Source organism: Schistocerca cancellata, chromosome 1, assembly GCF_023864275.1.
Source record: "Schistocerca cancellata isolate TAMUIC-IGC-003103 chromosome 1, iqSchCanc2.1, whole genome shotgun sequence".
In the NCBI taxonomy this organism is placed as follows: domain Eukaryota; kingdom Metazoa; phylum Arthropoda; class Insecta; order Orthoptera; family Acrididae; genus Schistocerca; species Schistocerca cancellata.
The window spans coordinates 155,741,790-155,756,950 of record NC_064626.1 but is presented as its reverse complement, the minus strand read 5'-3'; the positions used below and the strand labels follow the sequence as shown (position 1 = coordinate 155,756,950).

General features: G+C 40.5%; 1 protein-coding gene across 1 annotated transcript in view; it reads left to right on the top strand.

The window, feature by feature from the left end:
* Positions 1-9,215, top strand: part of LOC126131609 (UBX domain-containing protein 11-like) — a 153,794-nt gene extending 144,579 nt beyond the window's left edge. The window contains exons 7-10 of the mRNA XM_049915177.1: positions 3,777-3,944; positions 7,186-7,325; positions 8,778-8,835; positions 9,144-9,215. Coding sequence (XP_049771134.1) covers positions 3,777-3,944; positions 7,186-7,325; positions 8,778-8,835; positions 9,144-9,215 — 438 coding nt within the window. The remainder of the gene's footprint in view (positions 1-3,776; positions 3,945-7,185; positions 7,326-8,777; positions 8,836-9,143) is intronic.
* The last annotated feature ends 5,946 nt before the right edge of the window (positions 9,216-15,161 follow it).

The window sequence follows — 15,161 nt, the reverse complement described above, 5'->3', positions numbered from 1 at the left end:
AACCTGCAGCACCCCAGCTCGCTCCTGCCCACCGCCCAACCTGCTGCAGTGCTCCACTGTCCACCATCCCCACTATACTATCCCTCCCCCTCCCCACCCCAGCCACCTCCTTTCCCCCACCCAGTTGCCACTCCCATCATGCATTGGTGCTGCTGCTCACAGTGTGGTTTCAGCTGTCTGAGACCGCAGTTGCGAGTGTGAGTTGTGTGTGTGTGTGTGTGTGTGTGTGTGTGTGCCTGTCGTTGACAAAGGCCATTGGCTGAAAGCTTTAATGTGAAAATCTTTTTGTTGTGCCTATCTGCGACTCAGCATCTCCGTTATAGGGTGAGTAGCAACTTTCCTTCTCCATCCTGGATTTTCCATTGTTTGATTGTTGTGTAATTTAAGTCGTACATCCAATCTGCAACTTTATTCTTATACAAAAGTGGTCCATTTTATAGATTTTTAGTAAATCATGCTATTTGATGTGGGAGTGAATGTTTCTCATTGGTGCAAGTGGTGAGGCATTCAAGCGTTTTGATTCAGGGAGTGGCTCTTGGCAGCAAGAAGGGATTTCTGGGAGATAGGGAGTTGTGAAACACTTCGGGTTGAGAGGGAATAGAGTTGGTTTCAAGATGTGAGAGCGAAAACCTTGCATTGAGAAGTGATAGAGAAGATACTTGATGTTGCAGGGCAATTAGTGGGGTAAAGTGATAGTATATGGGCAGATAGCGATCACAAATACTTAAAATTTGCTCAAACTTGGTGAAATTCCATGGCACATAGCTCTTTGTTTCAGTGAGTTAGTATGGACTTTAACTGTGAGCAATCATCAAAAGATATGCTTCAGGGAACTTTGATATGATTTACTTGCTGTTCTCAGATTATTTGTATCTATTGTGGTGAACTAGTGATGATTTATTGATTTCTGGGGAGTCAGCTATCACTCTGATTATGCAGATTTACACAATTGTAACTGCAAGTAAATATTTATTAGTTTGTATCTTTTAAACTACATTATTCTAGGGCAATCATTTCTTGATAGTCTTTCATGTAATTGATTGAACAAATTATCACTTTATTCTACATAGATTTGTGGTGTTGTCTATATCAATTTATCATCAGAAGATAATAACCTTGTATTGCCATTTATTATCATTTTTTACTTGCAATTTGTGTTTAATTCAGTTTTTATTTAACTTGCCAGTGCTTTAGCTATTTGACCAGAGGATCATAATCTGTAGCTGTTACTTCAGCTATCTTAGCTAATGAGCATGAAAGCAGAAGTGTACTGCTTGGCCCTATAACAATGTCGAGCCACATTTTCTGAACAGACCCACTCATAGCCCAAATACCAAATCACTACCAGTCTCTTAGTTTCATATGTCACAATTACGGTTTCTTGTTAGGGAATATGATTAGAAAATCTACCCATATTCATTATAAAGTTGGTGTATCACCAACAAGAGGTGTCAAAACATGATAATAAACTTAGCAGGGAATTTACTGACAAACTATAGCCTGTTCAGCTCATCCACAAGCATATTTCCTATGCCATCTCCTCCTGCTATCCAGCCACCATCTAGTATTTATCTGATCACCTTGGCCATGAATAGCTCAACCATATCCTTCAGCAGAACTTTGACTATCCCTCACTGTGCCCTGAGATGAGAGATACCCTACGCAAAATCCTATGCACAACACCAAAAGCAGGGTTCCACCACTCACTCAACCTTTAGAATAATCTCATCAATGCCTGTTTCAATCTGGCTCCAAATCTAGGGCCCTTTCGGTCATTTCCTTGTGAATGATTCTAGTACAAGGCCTGTAGCATATACCCATCCAGCACCTTGTTTCACAGTCCAGTCACAGGCATTTCCTACCTGATAAAAGGCAGGGCCACCTGTGAAAGTAGCCATGTTGTAAGAGGTCTGTTCAAAAATTCCGGAATTTTATCCACAATTTTTTTTACACTTACCTTTTACTTACTGTGCATGGACTCATCCAAAATACTCTCCTCCATAATTGATACACTGCTCCCTATGCCATTTCCACTTCTGGAAGCAGTCTGGTATGCCTCTTGCTGGATTGTGTGGAGTGCCACCTGCAAATTTTTTTTATCTTCATTCCTTTAATGGGGTTTCCAACTTCAAAAATAAAAGAGGTGTGAAGGGGCCATGTCTGGAGAGTGCAGAGGATGATGCAACACAATGATTTTGTTTTTTGAGCAATAGTCTCGCACCGACAGGGATGAATGTGCAGGTCCGTTATCGTGCTGCAAGAGCCATGAATTGTCTCCTCACATTTCAGGCCATTTCCTTCTCACATTTTCTTGCAGGCATCCCGACACATCCTGATAGTACCATCGATTAACAGTTTGTCCCAGTGCCACAAATTCAGGATGAACTAATACTTCAAAGTCAAACAAAACTATTAGCCTAGCTTTGATATTCAACCCTACCTGATGAGCTCTTTTTGGTCTTTGAGAGTATTTCCTGGCCCATTGTGGAGATTGAACCTTGGTCTCAACATCTTAACCATAGACCCATGTCTCATCCCCAGCTATGATTCTCTGAAGAAACATCTCATTCTCATTTGCATGATCCGAAAGCTCTTCACTGATTGTGAGGTGAAGGTCTTTCTGATCTTGACTCGTGAGTAATGGGACAAACTTGGCGGTAACATGATGCATCCCAAGATGCTGTGTGAGGATTTTGTGATGTGATCCAATTGAAATGTTACATTCTTCTGCAAACTCTTGGACCATCAGTCTTCAATTGGCACTCACAATTTCATTGACAGTCCCATCATGACATTTGTTGGTAGATGTCGAAGGGCATCCTGAACTAGGGTATCTTTTAACTTCTGTCTGGCCATTTTTAAACAATGTGAACCGTTTGTAACACCAAGTACAGCTTATGCATTCATCACTGTGGGTTTCCTGCATCATTTGCTTTATCTCTGGAAAGGTTTCCTTGAGTTTCACGCAAAATTTAATGCAGACGGGTTGCTCATCTAACTCTGTGACACAACCTTCTACTCAGTACAACAGTGAAAAGTAACTAACAGACATACAACAATGAAACTTTTGGCAGTTACATGTTAAACAAAGGTGTGTGTAGAGATGCTGACTGCATTTAATGGCAACACACCATGAATGTTCCAGAATTTTTTGAACAGATATCATATACTGGCTTTGTTGCAGTGCAGCATTCTATGGGGGATGATAGCTAACCAGCTGTCTATTTGCATAAACATCTACTGCCAAACTGAAACTGTAGCAAACCACAAACTTGATCATCCAGTTGCTGTACATTCAGTGCACAACAACACAAGTGACTTTTAGTGCCTGCTTTGCTACATGTGCCACTGGGACACTCCCTTCCAAGTGACTTTTAGCGGCTGCTTTGCTACATGTGTCACTTGGACACTCCCTTCCAACATAAGTTTCTCTGAATTACACATATAGGAAGACACACATGTGCTCTCTCTCTCTCTCTCTCTCTCTCTCTCTCTCTCTCTCTCTCTCTCTCTCTCTCCCTGTGTGTGTGTGTGTGTGTGTGTGTGTGTGTGTTGCTGCAGCTGCGTTAGTGTGGGTTGGGTCTCTGCGTATGCTTTTCCCTATAAGAAGAGGCAGGGCTTTAAAGTTAGTTGATAATGTGTTCTGTTATGAGGTTTCTGTGCCCCACACATCAGTCTGCTAAAGGTGAATGGCTGACTTTGCTTTATTTTACATATTGTTTCATTCAGAAATTTGCATTATAGTTTGATTCTAATGATACACATTTTCTGTGTAGGCTGGAGACAGTATACCATTAACAATATATTCAAATGGTCTGGTTTTATCGGATGGTCCTTTCAGACCTTATTCTGACATAAACACTAAAATGTTTGTGCAAGATATCATTGATGGATATTTTCCATCTGAACTGCAAAACTCTTACCCTGATGGTGTTGCTTTTGAGGTATGTATTGGAGACAGTTAGCATGTAGCTAGAAATAAATTAAGTATAAATAGAAAGGCAAATATTTTAAATATTGTATTAGATTGTATTCATATCTCAGTGGATCACCTGAGATAGATGCTTACAACAAAGCATGCATTTACGTACTAAATAAGGTAATAAGACTTATTAAAAGAGAGAACACAGTGATTTTATGAAGAGTCATCTGGAATCTTATAAAAAACGCATATGGGGAAAATAATTACACTTGTGCAACTTTTACGTGTTAACACACAATAGTAATTAAGGTAGGGAATCTTTAATGGTCATGAACCTACATAATTAATAACTTCTTTACTGTAACTGCAAAAAACTGTGCCAAGACCATATTTATTAGCACTGCTACTGAGTTATAAAAGCATTAAGGACCTTGAATCATGCGTCACCATCATTCCCCAAATCTGTCAACATGCATACTAAGCTTACATCTGCAGAAATATCCGCATTCCACCACCTAAAAACTGATCCCAACCTTATAACACTATCTGCTGACAAAGGCTCAAGTGCTGTTGTTTTGAACTATAAGGATTACGTGGAAGCAGGACTCCACCAGCTGTCAGATTCACCCAACTTCAAACCTTGCCCCAGTGACTGAACTCCAGAAATCCAGCAGGATCGTGAGTCTCACCTTACATTCGTAGGTCCATCCCAGAACCTCTCCCTGTAGTCCATCTCTCTCCTCACCCCTACCACTCCCCACACTCCTACCTTCACATGCTTCCTAAAGTCCATAAACCCAACCTCCCAGGATCCCCCATTATGGCCAGTTACTGTGCCCCACTGAGAGAACCTCTGCTCTAGTGGACCAACACTTTTTCAACCCACTATCCGACTCTCCAAAGATCCTGTTTCCTTACCACACAGTGCACTGCTCGTCACTATCGATGCCACCTCCCTTTACACTAACATCCCTAATTCCCATGGCTTTACTGCTATTGATCACTACCTTTCTCAGCGCCCAATGGATTCCAAACCACCCATCTCTCTGTCACCATGGCCAACTATATCCTCACTCACAATGACTTCTCCGTTGAAGGCATAACCTGCAAATAAATCCAGGGTTGGGCTATGGGCACCCATATGGCACTGTCCTATGCCAATCTATTCATGGGCCACCTGGAGGGATCCTTCCTAAACATCCAGAATCCCAGACTTCTGATCTGGTTCAGATTCATTTATGACACCTTCATGATCTGGATACCTTCCTCCAGAACCTCAACACCCACACTCCCATTCACTTTACCATGTCCTCCTCAACCCAATAAGCCACCTTCTTTGATGTTGACCTCCACCTGAAAGATGGCTACATCAGTACATCTGCCCATTTCAAACCTTCTGACCACCAGCAATACCTCCACTTCAACAGCTGTCATCCATTCCATACCAAGACGTACATTCCATACAGCCTAGCCACCCATTGCTGTTGCATCTGTAGGGACAAGCGGTTCCTCTCTAAATATACCAAAGGTCTTACTGTGGTCTTCACAGATTGTAATTGCCCTCTCACAGAGGAGCATTCCCCTCATGAGTTAGTACCATTCAGAAGTGGAGTAACTGAATTACATTCTCCGCAAGAGTTCGGCTACCTCTCGTCATGCCCTAAAATGAGAAATATCCTATCCAATATCCTTCCCACCTCTCCCACAGTAGTATTCTCCTCGTCCACCCTACACAACCCTTACTTCCATCCCTTACTCACGGCTCCTTATAAAAGACCTAGATGCAAGACTAGTGCCATACATTCTCCCACCACCACCTACTTCAGTCCTGTCACAAATGTCACCAATCCCATCAAGGGCAGGGCTACCTGTGAAACCAGGCTTACCTATGAGGTAAGCTGCAACTGCTGTGCCGCATTCTGAGTGGGCATGTCTGTCCGTATGAGTGGCCATAGACAGACTATGGCCAAGAAACAACTGGACCACACTGTTGCTGAGCATGCCACCCAACATGACATTCTTCATTTCAATGACTGCTTCACAGCCTGTGCCATCTGGATCCTTCCCACCAACACCACCTTTTCTGAGTTACACAGGTGGAAACTCTACCTGCAATGTATCATACATTTCTGTAACCCTCATGATCTCAACCTTCATTAGTGAATGTCGTACTCATCTAGCCCCTTCCCTGTTCCCATTCCAGCATTACACAGCCCTCTATACCACCACCGCACCTGCCCTTTTTAATTCTCTCCTTTTCTGCTATCCCTCCCTCCTCTCTCCCCTGGCCACATTCTAACCTCCAGACTGCACCTAGCTGCCCTACTCTCCACCCCATCCCAGCATACTCCCAGCAGCATTTTACCAACCCCCACCCCTACCCTGCTGTCTCACCCCCTCCACACCCCAGCCTCCTACTTATCCCCACCCAGCTGCTTCACCCATAATATGCTGTTACTCGCAGTCTGGCTCCAGCTGCCAGAGACTGTGGTCATGTGTGTGTGTGAGTTGTATTTGTGTGAGTTTGTATGTTGTTGATTTTTGAGAAAGGCTTTATTGGCCAAAAGCAACTTTCTGATAGTCTTTTTCTTGTGCATTTCTGTAACTAAGCATCTCTGAAGTATGGTGAGTAGCAACTATCCTTTTCATAATATTGTTATAAACTATCTATGTCATACATAGATTCAGAAGGGTGGACAATAAACAGTTAACAACAGGAATATTTTTAGACTTGTCAGAAGCATTTGATGTGGTTGATCACAATAGCCTTGACACTAAGACTGATCAACTGTTGCCTTAGTGCCGGCCAGGGTGGCCGAGCGGTTCTAGGCGCCACGGTCTGGAACCGCGTGACCGCTACGATCACAGGTTCGAATCCTGCCTCGGGCATGGATGTGTGTGATGTCCTTAGGTTAGTTAGGTTTAAGTAGTTCTAAGTTCTAGGGGACTGATGACCTCAGAAGTTAAGTCCCATAGTGCCCAGAGCCATTTTTTGTTACCTTAGTAATTGGAAACATCTGGAATCAGTGAGGTACCCTGGTCCCTGGTCAGAAGTCCAAAGCAGCCAATGAAATGCTGTCATGTGAGGGTACAATCAAATATAGGGTGCCTCAGTTTGCAATTACGGGTCCCCTTCTGTTCCTCTTGTATATTAATAGTCTGAGTCTAATTGTGGATCCTCATAAAAATATCTTATTTGCTGACTCTAAAACAGTTTTACATAATATCAAGAATAGCAAGGAATTTGTAAACTATGTCCAAAGCTAGTAAGCAGTTGGGCACATGATAACCAGTTAATCATGAATAACAAAATGAATTTTCATGCTCATCAAAATAGGGTTCCACATAAACCTGTCATTCCAATTATGGAAATGGCAGTGCTAAGTAGCTCAGAAATCTGGTTGTATGGCTGCAAGATGACTCAAAATGGATTACACATATTGAGTACAAAAATGGACAATAATTAACTTAAGGAAGCAAAAATCATAGTGTTGCCAGTAGAGACACATAAATGTGACATACAGGGTGCCCATCAGTAAAGTCCCAGCTTTAAAATGCTGCAGAAAGAGAACCTCTGCTCAGAATGTTGTCAAATTTGAACAGCGTATTATTGACACTGGAGGAAACATCATGGAACAAAAAAATCTAATGAAAATTTTACCAATAGAAGGTGCTGTAAGCGTCTTAAGATAAATGCGGTCAACTACAAATGACAGATGAATCACAATACAATGGCTATGGTTTTGAGATGCACATTTCACCATCTGTACTGTTCAATGTGCGTAAGTGCAGACATTCAGCAGTCAATAGTTGCAGCACTGTTAGTTAGATCAGCCCATCCACCATGGCAGTGTCCTACCGGATTTGATAGGAAAAATTGATTTTTAATTGTCTTGAGGACAAAAACTGCATGAAAAGCAAAATGACATAATTATCTAATTGTCATGAGACTGGCACAAGACATGTTCGATATGCCGTCCATAGTTTTCTGCCACAAGTTGAAATCAGGAAACAACATGTTCCACAACAGATCAGAGTGTCTCTGGGTCGTGTTCAAAATGCTTTGTGCAGTGCATGCCTTCAGTTCAGCTGTGTTCATAATTGGAGCACTGAACATAACATCCTTCACATCACCCCACAGCCAGAAGTCATATGGATTAAGATCAGGTTATTTGGATAGCCAGGCTGTAGGGAAATTAGGGCTGATAATTCTAACGCTTCCAAAATGTCTCCGCAGCAGCCGCTTGACTGGCAGTGCTATGTGTGGAAGAGTGCCATCTGGCATAAAAATGATCCTACCCACACATCCACGCTGTTGAAAGGTTGGAATGATGTGGGCATGCAAAAGTCTCTCATAGCATTTACCAGTGATAGTAAAGGTAACAGGACTAGCAGGAAAAATATGGCTCTATGATTAACAATGCAATTCGCGCACACCACACAGTCACCCTTTGCAGAATGAGGTGGTACCGGTTGATGTGCATGCAGATTTTCTGTTGTCCATATTCTGCAATTCTGTGTACTGGCAGGTCCTTGGAGATGGAAATGCGCTTCATATGTCCACAGAATATTCTATTGCCATTGATTGTCCACTTCCACATGAGCAAGAAATGCCAGAGTGAACATTTGTCTTGCTGGCAGATCAGAAGGAAGCATGGGTGATTTTGTATGAATAGCAATGCAGGATATTTCATAGGATTTTATGCACCATGCTCACAGGCATGTCCATTCCCTGTGCACTGTATTTCTGCACACCTGGTGGTGAAATGTTCATAACTATGCAAGCTGCAGTCAACATGTTTAGCCATGATACAGGTGTAACACAGTGATAGTTTTAAAATTTGGGACATTGTAGAGGACAAAATTTGGAACATTTTGATGTAAGAAACATACAACCATTTTGTATGCACTTGGTAGGCTAAATGAAACAACAGAATATTGTAGTTTGGAAACTTTTAATTGACAAAACAATAATGTACAACCAAATACTGTGGATCGAATCAGTGGCTTCACTGCTTTAGAGTAAATGTACAATGTGAAGATTACCAACTTTGTACTCTAATGTGCAGTGAGAGTAAATGTATAATGTGAAGACTATCAACTTTGTTATATAATGTGCAGCAAGGAACCATGCATTGTCTGATTCCCTGCAAGATTCCACCAAGCTCAGGTACTATTCTTACTTGGTATTGAGTGCATAAGGGACCTTAAATAATTGCAGAGAAAAAAGTCAAGGAATTGGGAATCCAATTCTAACTATCCAATTACTCTCTGCTTGAAACTGTTTGTGTGAAATGACCTGGCCTGAAAATCAAAGCACTGGAGCACTGTTGTTCCGAAACCACAAATGAATGCATAGTTTCAAGGAAACATCTGCTACAAGTTCAAGCAAGGCATTGTCCAGAAAGTCCAAATACCATGCATCAATCAAACAGTCTCAGGAGATGTGTGGTCAAATAAGGTGATCTCCAAGAATTCCAGGCCAAATGTTCACTGAGAGTCTTGGCTGGTAACTTCTCGTACATGTAGTGAATGGATTTTTAATAGCCTACTGGTGGCTGTAGAAATTTTATTTCACTTTTCCAGCCATAGGTTCCTTGCATCAAAATGTTCAAAATTTCATCCTCTACAATTTCCCTAGTTTCTAAAAGTCCATTTTGTTACACGCTGTATAGGTGGTCGCTTCTTTGTGAGAAGAATAGGAACCTGAAATGCCAACTGTCCTGACAGAGTATTGTTTTGTAATTATGTTTATGTTTGTACTTTACATTCAGTTTATCCAGAATGGCAACATTTCTTTAATATCATGCTGTGAAGATAGGAAATAAAGGCAAAACTACATATTTGTGAAAATATTTTTGAGGCACTGTGCAACTGATTAAGATTCTAGATTCATGTTTGGGAAGAACAGTGTTCAAATTTCTTTCAGGCTGTTCTTAGTTAGGTTTTCTATATTTTCTCTAAATTGATGGATCTATGTGCTGGGACTATTCTTTTAAAAAGAATGTACCAAATTTCTTGAATGGTTCTAAGGATTTAAAAAAAAACTTGTAATAAGGAAAACACATGTAGGAGATTGCTATATGTTTGATTAAGCTTTCTGCTTACTTATCCTTGGGAGTAATCCTTACATATCACCCTTTCTTCCCTTCTCACTATCATCTATCATAACTCAGAAAATGTCATATTACAACAGTGTAGGCATTATTCTCTTTGATAGTTGTCAGTTACCATTATCTAATAGTAAATCTAATTGCATTTCTTAAAACAGATCCAGCTGTATAATAGAATTTACGGACTTGTGCACTGTGCTAGAAAATACTTCGAGCAGTGAAAGTGTAATAATATTTTGCAGGTTTTTGACAAGCATACAGTACATTATGCTGAAGAAAATATGCAATGGAAACCTTTCTGTGGAACGGGATACATTCTAGGAGGAAAATTGCAAGGCAGAAGTTCTAATTATAAGACAGACACACCAAAAACTTCATTGGATCTAAAGCTGTAATGTATGCTGTGACTACACTTGTGAAATGAGTTCATACCATTATTTTACAAACATTTTATGTGATATTCTATTTCATTTAATTTTTGTGAGAATATGTAATGTTTTGGAATGATTTCATGTGGCTTAATTCAATATGGAAATGATAAATCACTCATTCATCTGTGTAGAGAAGAAACAAATACAACTAACTAGACAGATCATATTTCAAAATGTACTGTAAGACATGGGACAGGCAGCAATAGTAAATATTTATTGTTTATAAACGATATTTTGCATTCTTCATTTAAATATAAATCAGAAAATATTATAACTAGACCACCTTCCTGTCAGGGTACTGGTCCTTGTTTGCATAGAAACAACCTCTTGAGAGAAAAAGGGGGACTTTATATTGCATGATTTTTAGATAAACAACAGAAAGCTAAGTGAAACCTGAAATTGATAGCAGTGAGATTTTTGGGGAAAATGTAAGTGTACATTGACAGGACAGGATAAAGGAAAATGGAGGCAGTTTGTCGCAGTAATCAAGAAATTTAAATCCAATGAGATGGAAATTGAAATTTCATATGAGATTGGGTGAGACTTAGTATTCAGGGATGGGTATAAAATGGTAATTGGATCCTTCTATCACCCATCAGCCTCATCTCTTGATGTAACTGAAAACTTCACAGAAAATCTCAGTTCATTTCTACATAAGTTTCCCTATCACACTGTAATCATTGGTGGAGACTTTAATCATCCAACAGTCAACTGGGAAAATTACAGGTTTATTAGTGGTGGGTGTGATATGACATCCTGTGAAACATCACTAAATCCCTTCTCTGAAAACTACCATCTAATGGCAACAAATAGACCTGACTTCTTTGAGGATGTCCACATCAACACTGGTAACAGTGACCATGACACATTTCTGGCAACAATCATCACCAAAGTACAAAGGGCAATCAGAAAGATATATATGTTCATTAACTTTATAAAAAATTAGTAGTGTCACATCTCAATGAGGAGCTTGAAACTTCCAGCACAGGGCATGAGCATACAAAGAAACTATGATGTAAGTTTAAAAGAATAGTTGACCATGCACTGGATAGATATGTACCCAGTAGTAGAATGTACATAATGGGAAGGATCGTCCATGGCATACAGTCACTATAAATAAACTTCTAAAGAAACAGATTACTGCATAATGGGTGTAAAACAAAATGTAGGACTATAGATAGAAAGATCCTGAATGAAATGTGTTTAGCTGCAGCAAAATATTGTCAAATGATCTTTCACAAAACCAGAAGAAATTCAGATCATATGTAAAGGCTATTAGTGGTACCAAAGTTAGTGTCTGTCCTGAGTGAATGAGATGTGAACTGAAACTGAGGGTAGCAAAGCAAAAGCTGAAATTCTTGGGTGCTGGCGTAAGCTGTCGCCAGCACACCAGTCAGCAAAGATGTAGCGTGAAGAGTAGTCGCTGGATCAAGTGCGCATATCACGAGAGAGGCCAAAGACACACTCACAAGCAACATGCTGCCAGTGCCCTTTCGACCACAAGAATTTAGGCCACTGCCACTGACTGAGGGGCTCAGTCACTAGCTCAGTCACTCACTCAACTCACTACTCCAGGTTGGTGTCTGTTATTCATTCGTGGAGCGGCACAGTTCAGCAAAGGCTATGCTAATACATAGTATCCATAAAAGTGTAAAAGCAACATTATTGACATGTCTGCAAGAAGACTATTATGGACGAGTTTGTACCACAACACATGGACTCTAAAGTTAATTAGCAGCTGTCTGTCCATGTAAACAAAGAACCATGTTAATCCATGAGTGCATTTGTGTTGTAGAAATAGGATACCAGCCACTCATAATGACATCCTCTCCCTTGGTCCAGGACTGTACAGTGGTGACAAGGATTCTACAGTGGTGATGAGGATTCTACAGTGGCAACAAGGATATTGCATTAGCAACAAGGATAATTCAATGGTGATTGAAGTTAATCAACTTGACCAAAGATTTTCTTGCTTCTCTCATATTTTAGCTGGCAGTGGTGATCGTGTTCACATGTTGCTAATTTGTTGTTGTGTTCTTACATGTATTCCAGGAGGCGAGCCACAGAACTAATCAAATTTCTCTTTTCAGAGGCTTTGCTTGCTTTTTGAAATTGCATATTTGTGTAAATCATGAATTCCCCACCCCCTCCACCCCCTGCTCCCGCATCTCAGCTGCAGGCAGCCAATGTGATGGATCTAACACAAGGTTTTCAGTTTCAAAACCAATAAATTGCTACCTTGTTGATGACAGTACAACAACTAATGGCTGCGCAAGCTGCATCAGTCGCACAACCACAGCCAACCAAGAAGCCCAGAAGTATCACCAACCAGCTTACCACCATTCCAGAAATTTATGGAATCAGAAGAAGAATGGCTCAAATACATGTCTCAGTTCCAAGAACATTGTCAAGTTCATTGTGTTCAAGGTACTTAAAGTTACAATACTTCCTTTCAATTGGGTGGGGGGGGGGGGGGGTCTCCTATGTTCAGGTTACTACAAAAACTATTCCCAACCATGTCTCAGCTATGACGAAGTAATCAGTTCATTATCCAAATTCTTTTCAGAAAAAACCAGAACAGACGTACTGCTAGTGGTACACAGAATTAATGGGCATCACTAGGAGGTGTAAATTTAAGTGTAGCTGTGGCAAGTCTTATGATGATTTCATGATACATGATGCTATAACATTCAGTGTCCCAGACAGTAGAACATGGGAACAGATCCTAATGTACTCTGATCCTCATTCCCCCAATTACTGCAAATCTTAGAGCAATATGATTCAGGTGCCGTAGCAACTGACAAGCGTGACCGGGCGTGTTGAGTTGAGTCACCCCTTGTTCGCAATCGCACCAAGCCACCACAACAACGAATATGTACACAGCCACGCAGACAGCCATGCAGACATGTAAACAGTCCTGTGAATTTAGTGAAGTCGTGACCTACATTTTTTGCTCTCCATAAAAGACAGGATTGCCCATCACACAATGCAATGTGTTACACTTGTGGGAAAAAAGGCCATGTTCAAGCAGTTTATTTGCAATGGCACAAAAACACCAATTTTTCCCGCTCCCAGAAAAAAAAACTATTTGTCTCATTATGAATTATGATGTGAACTTTCAGTTAGATGCAAGTGCCTCAGTAACTTTGCTTAATCATGCCACATACAAACAGTTAGGCTCACCATGCCATTCTAAATCTAGCAAACCCTCACTGTTTACAATGGACAGGAAATTCTGTTGCTGGGACAGTGTAGTTTGCCTGCTTCTTACAAATCTCACATTAGGGCAGTGAATTTTACTGTGTTGAAATCAAGAGACAGTGAGAACATGTTCGTTTTAGACACCTTTGATTTATTTGGTCTTAGAATCACTTTTGGTGACTGCTTTTAATCCTAAAGACAATTGGTTTGAGAATTTCCTGAACTATTTTCAGAAGGAATGAGGAAAGCAATTAACTTTGTAGCACATGTTACATTGAAAGACAATGGACAGCCTAAGCTTTTTCGGGCCCGCCCTGTTACAATTGCTTTAAGAGACAAAGTAGCCAGTGAAAAAATTGCAAGATAATGGTGTAATTACTCCCATTCAAGCTAGTCAATGGGCAAGCCCTCTCATTTTGTTGCCTAAGCCTTCTGGACGCATTCACATTTGTGTTGACTTCAAGTCTGCAGTAACCGACAGACAGTAGTTGACATTTATCCATTATCTTGTCCTGTGGAGCTCATGGACAGATGTGGTGCAGGAGGTTACTTTTCTAAGATAGATTTGTGTGATGCCTACTTGCAAATTATATTGGATGAAGAATCACAGAAAGTGTTTGTTGTTAATACACACTTAGAACTGTTCAAATATTTGCATTTGTCCTTCACAGCAGTACTTCCACACCCACAATTTTTCAACGTTACTTGGAAAAGCTGACTGCAAAAGTGCAATTTTGTTCAAACTACCTTGACAATATTGTCATCGTCTGGTTGTATTCCAAAGGAACACATTGCCACTTTGCATACTTTTTTTCGAGTGTTATCAGAAGCAGGAATCAAGTGTCATCTCAAAAAGAGTGACCTTTTTCAAACTGAATTACAGTACTTAGGTCATGCTATAAACAGTCAGGATGTGCACCCCCTTCAATCTCATTTGCTTGCAATCCATGACCTGCTTGTTCCTCGCAGTGTGTCCAAATTGTAATCAGTACTAGGCAAGATTGTGTACTACATTTGGTTCATACCGAATGCCGCTTCAATCACAACTCCATTGCATTGCTTGCATCGCAGAAATGTTCCTTTTTGTACAAACTAAATACTGTCAAGATGCATTTCAGAAACTCCAAAATTTTTGCTTAGTGACAAATGTGTAGTGCATTTGACTCTGCCAATCCGGTAGTTTTGCAAGTCAATGCTTCTCCCTACGGAATCGGCATTGTGCTTTTGCATAGAATTGTTGCACAAGACAGACTCATTAGTTTTGCCTCAGTGTTGTTAACTCAGACTCAATGCAATTATTCACAAATTGAAAAAGATGCTCTCACTATTGTCTATGGTGTGACCAAATTCTGTCATTATTTGTGTGGTCACAAGTTCTGTTTACTGACTGATCATAAGTCTTTGCAGTCCTTGTTTCATCTGTCAAAGCCGGTTCCTACACTCACTGCCCAAAAATTGCAATGTTGGGCTTTGTTGCTTTTTAAGTATCAGTAT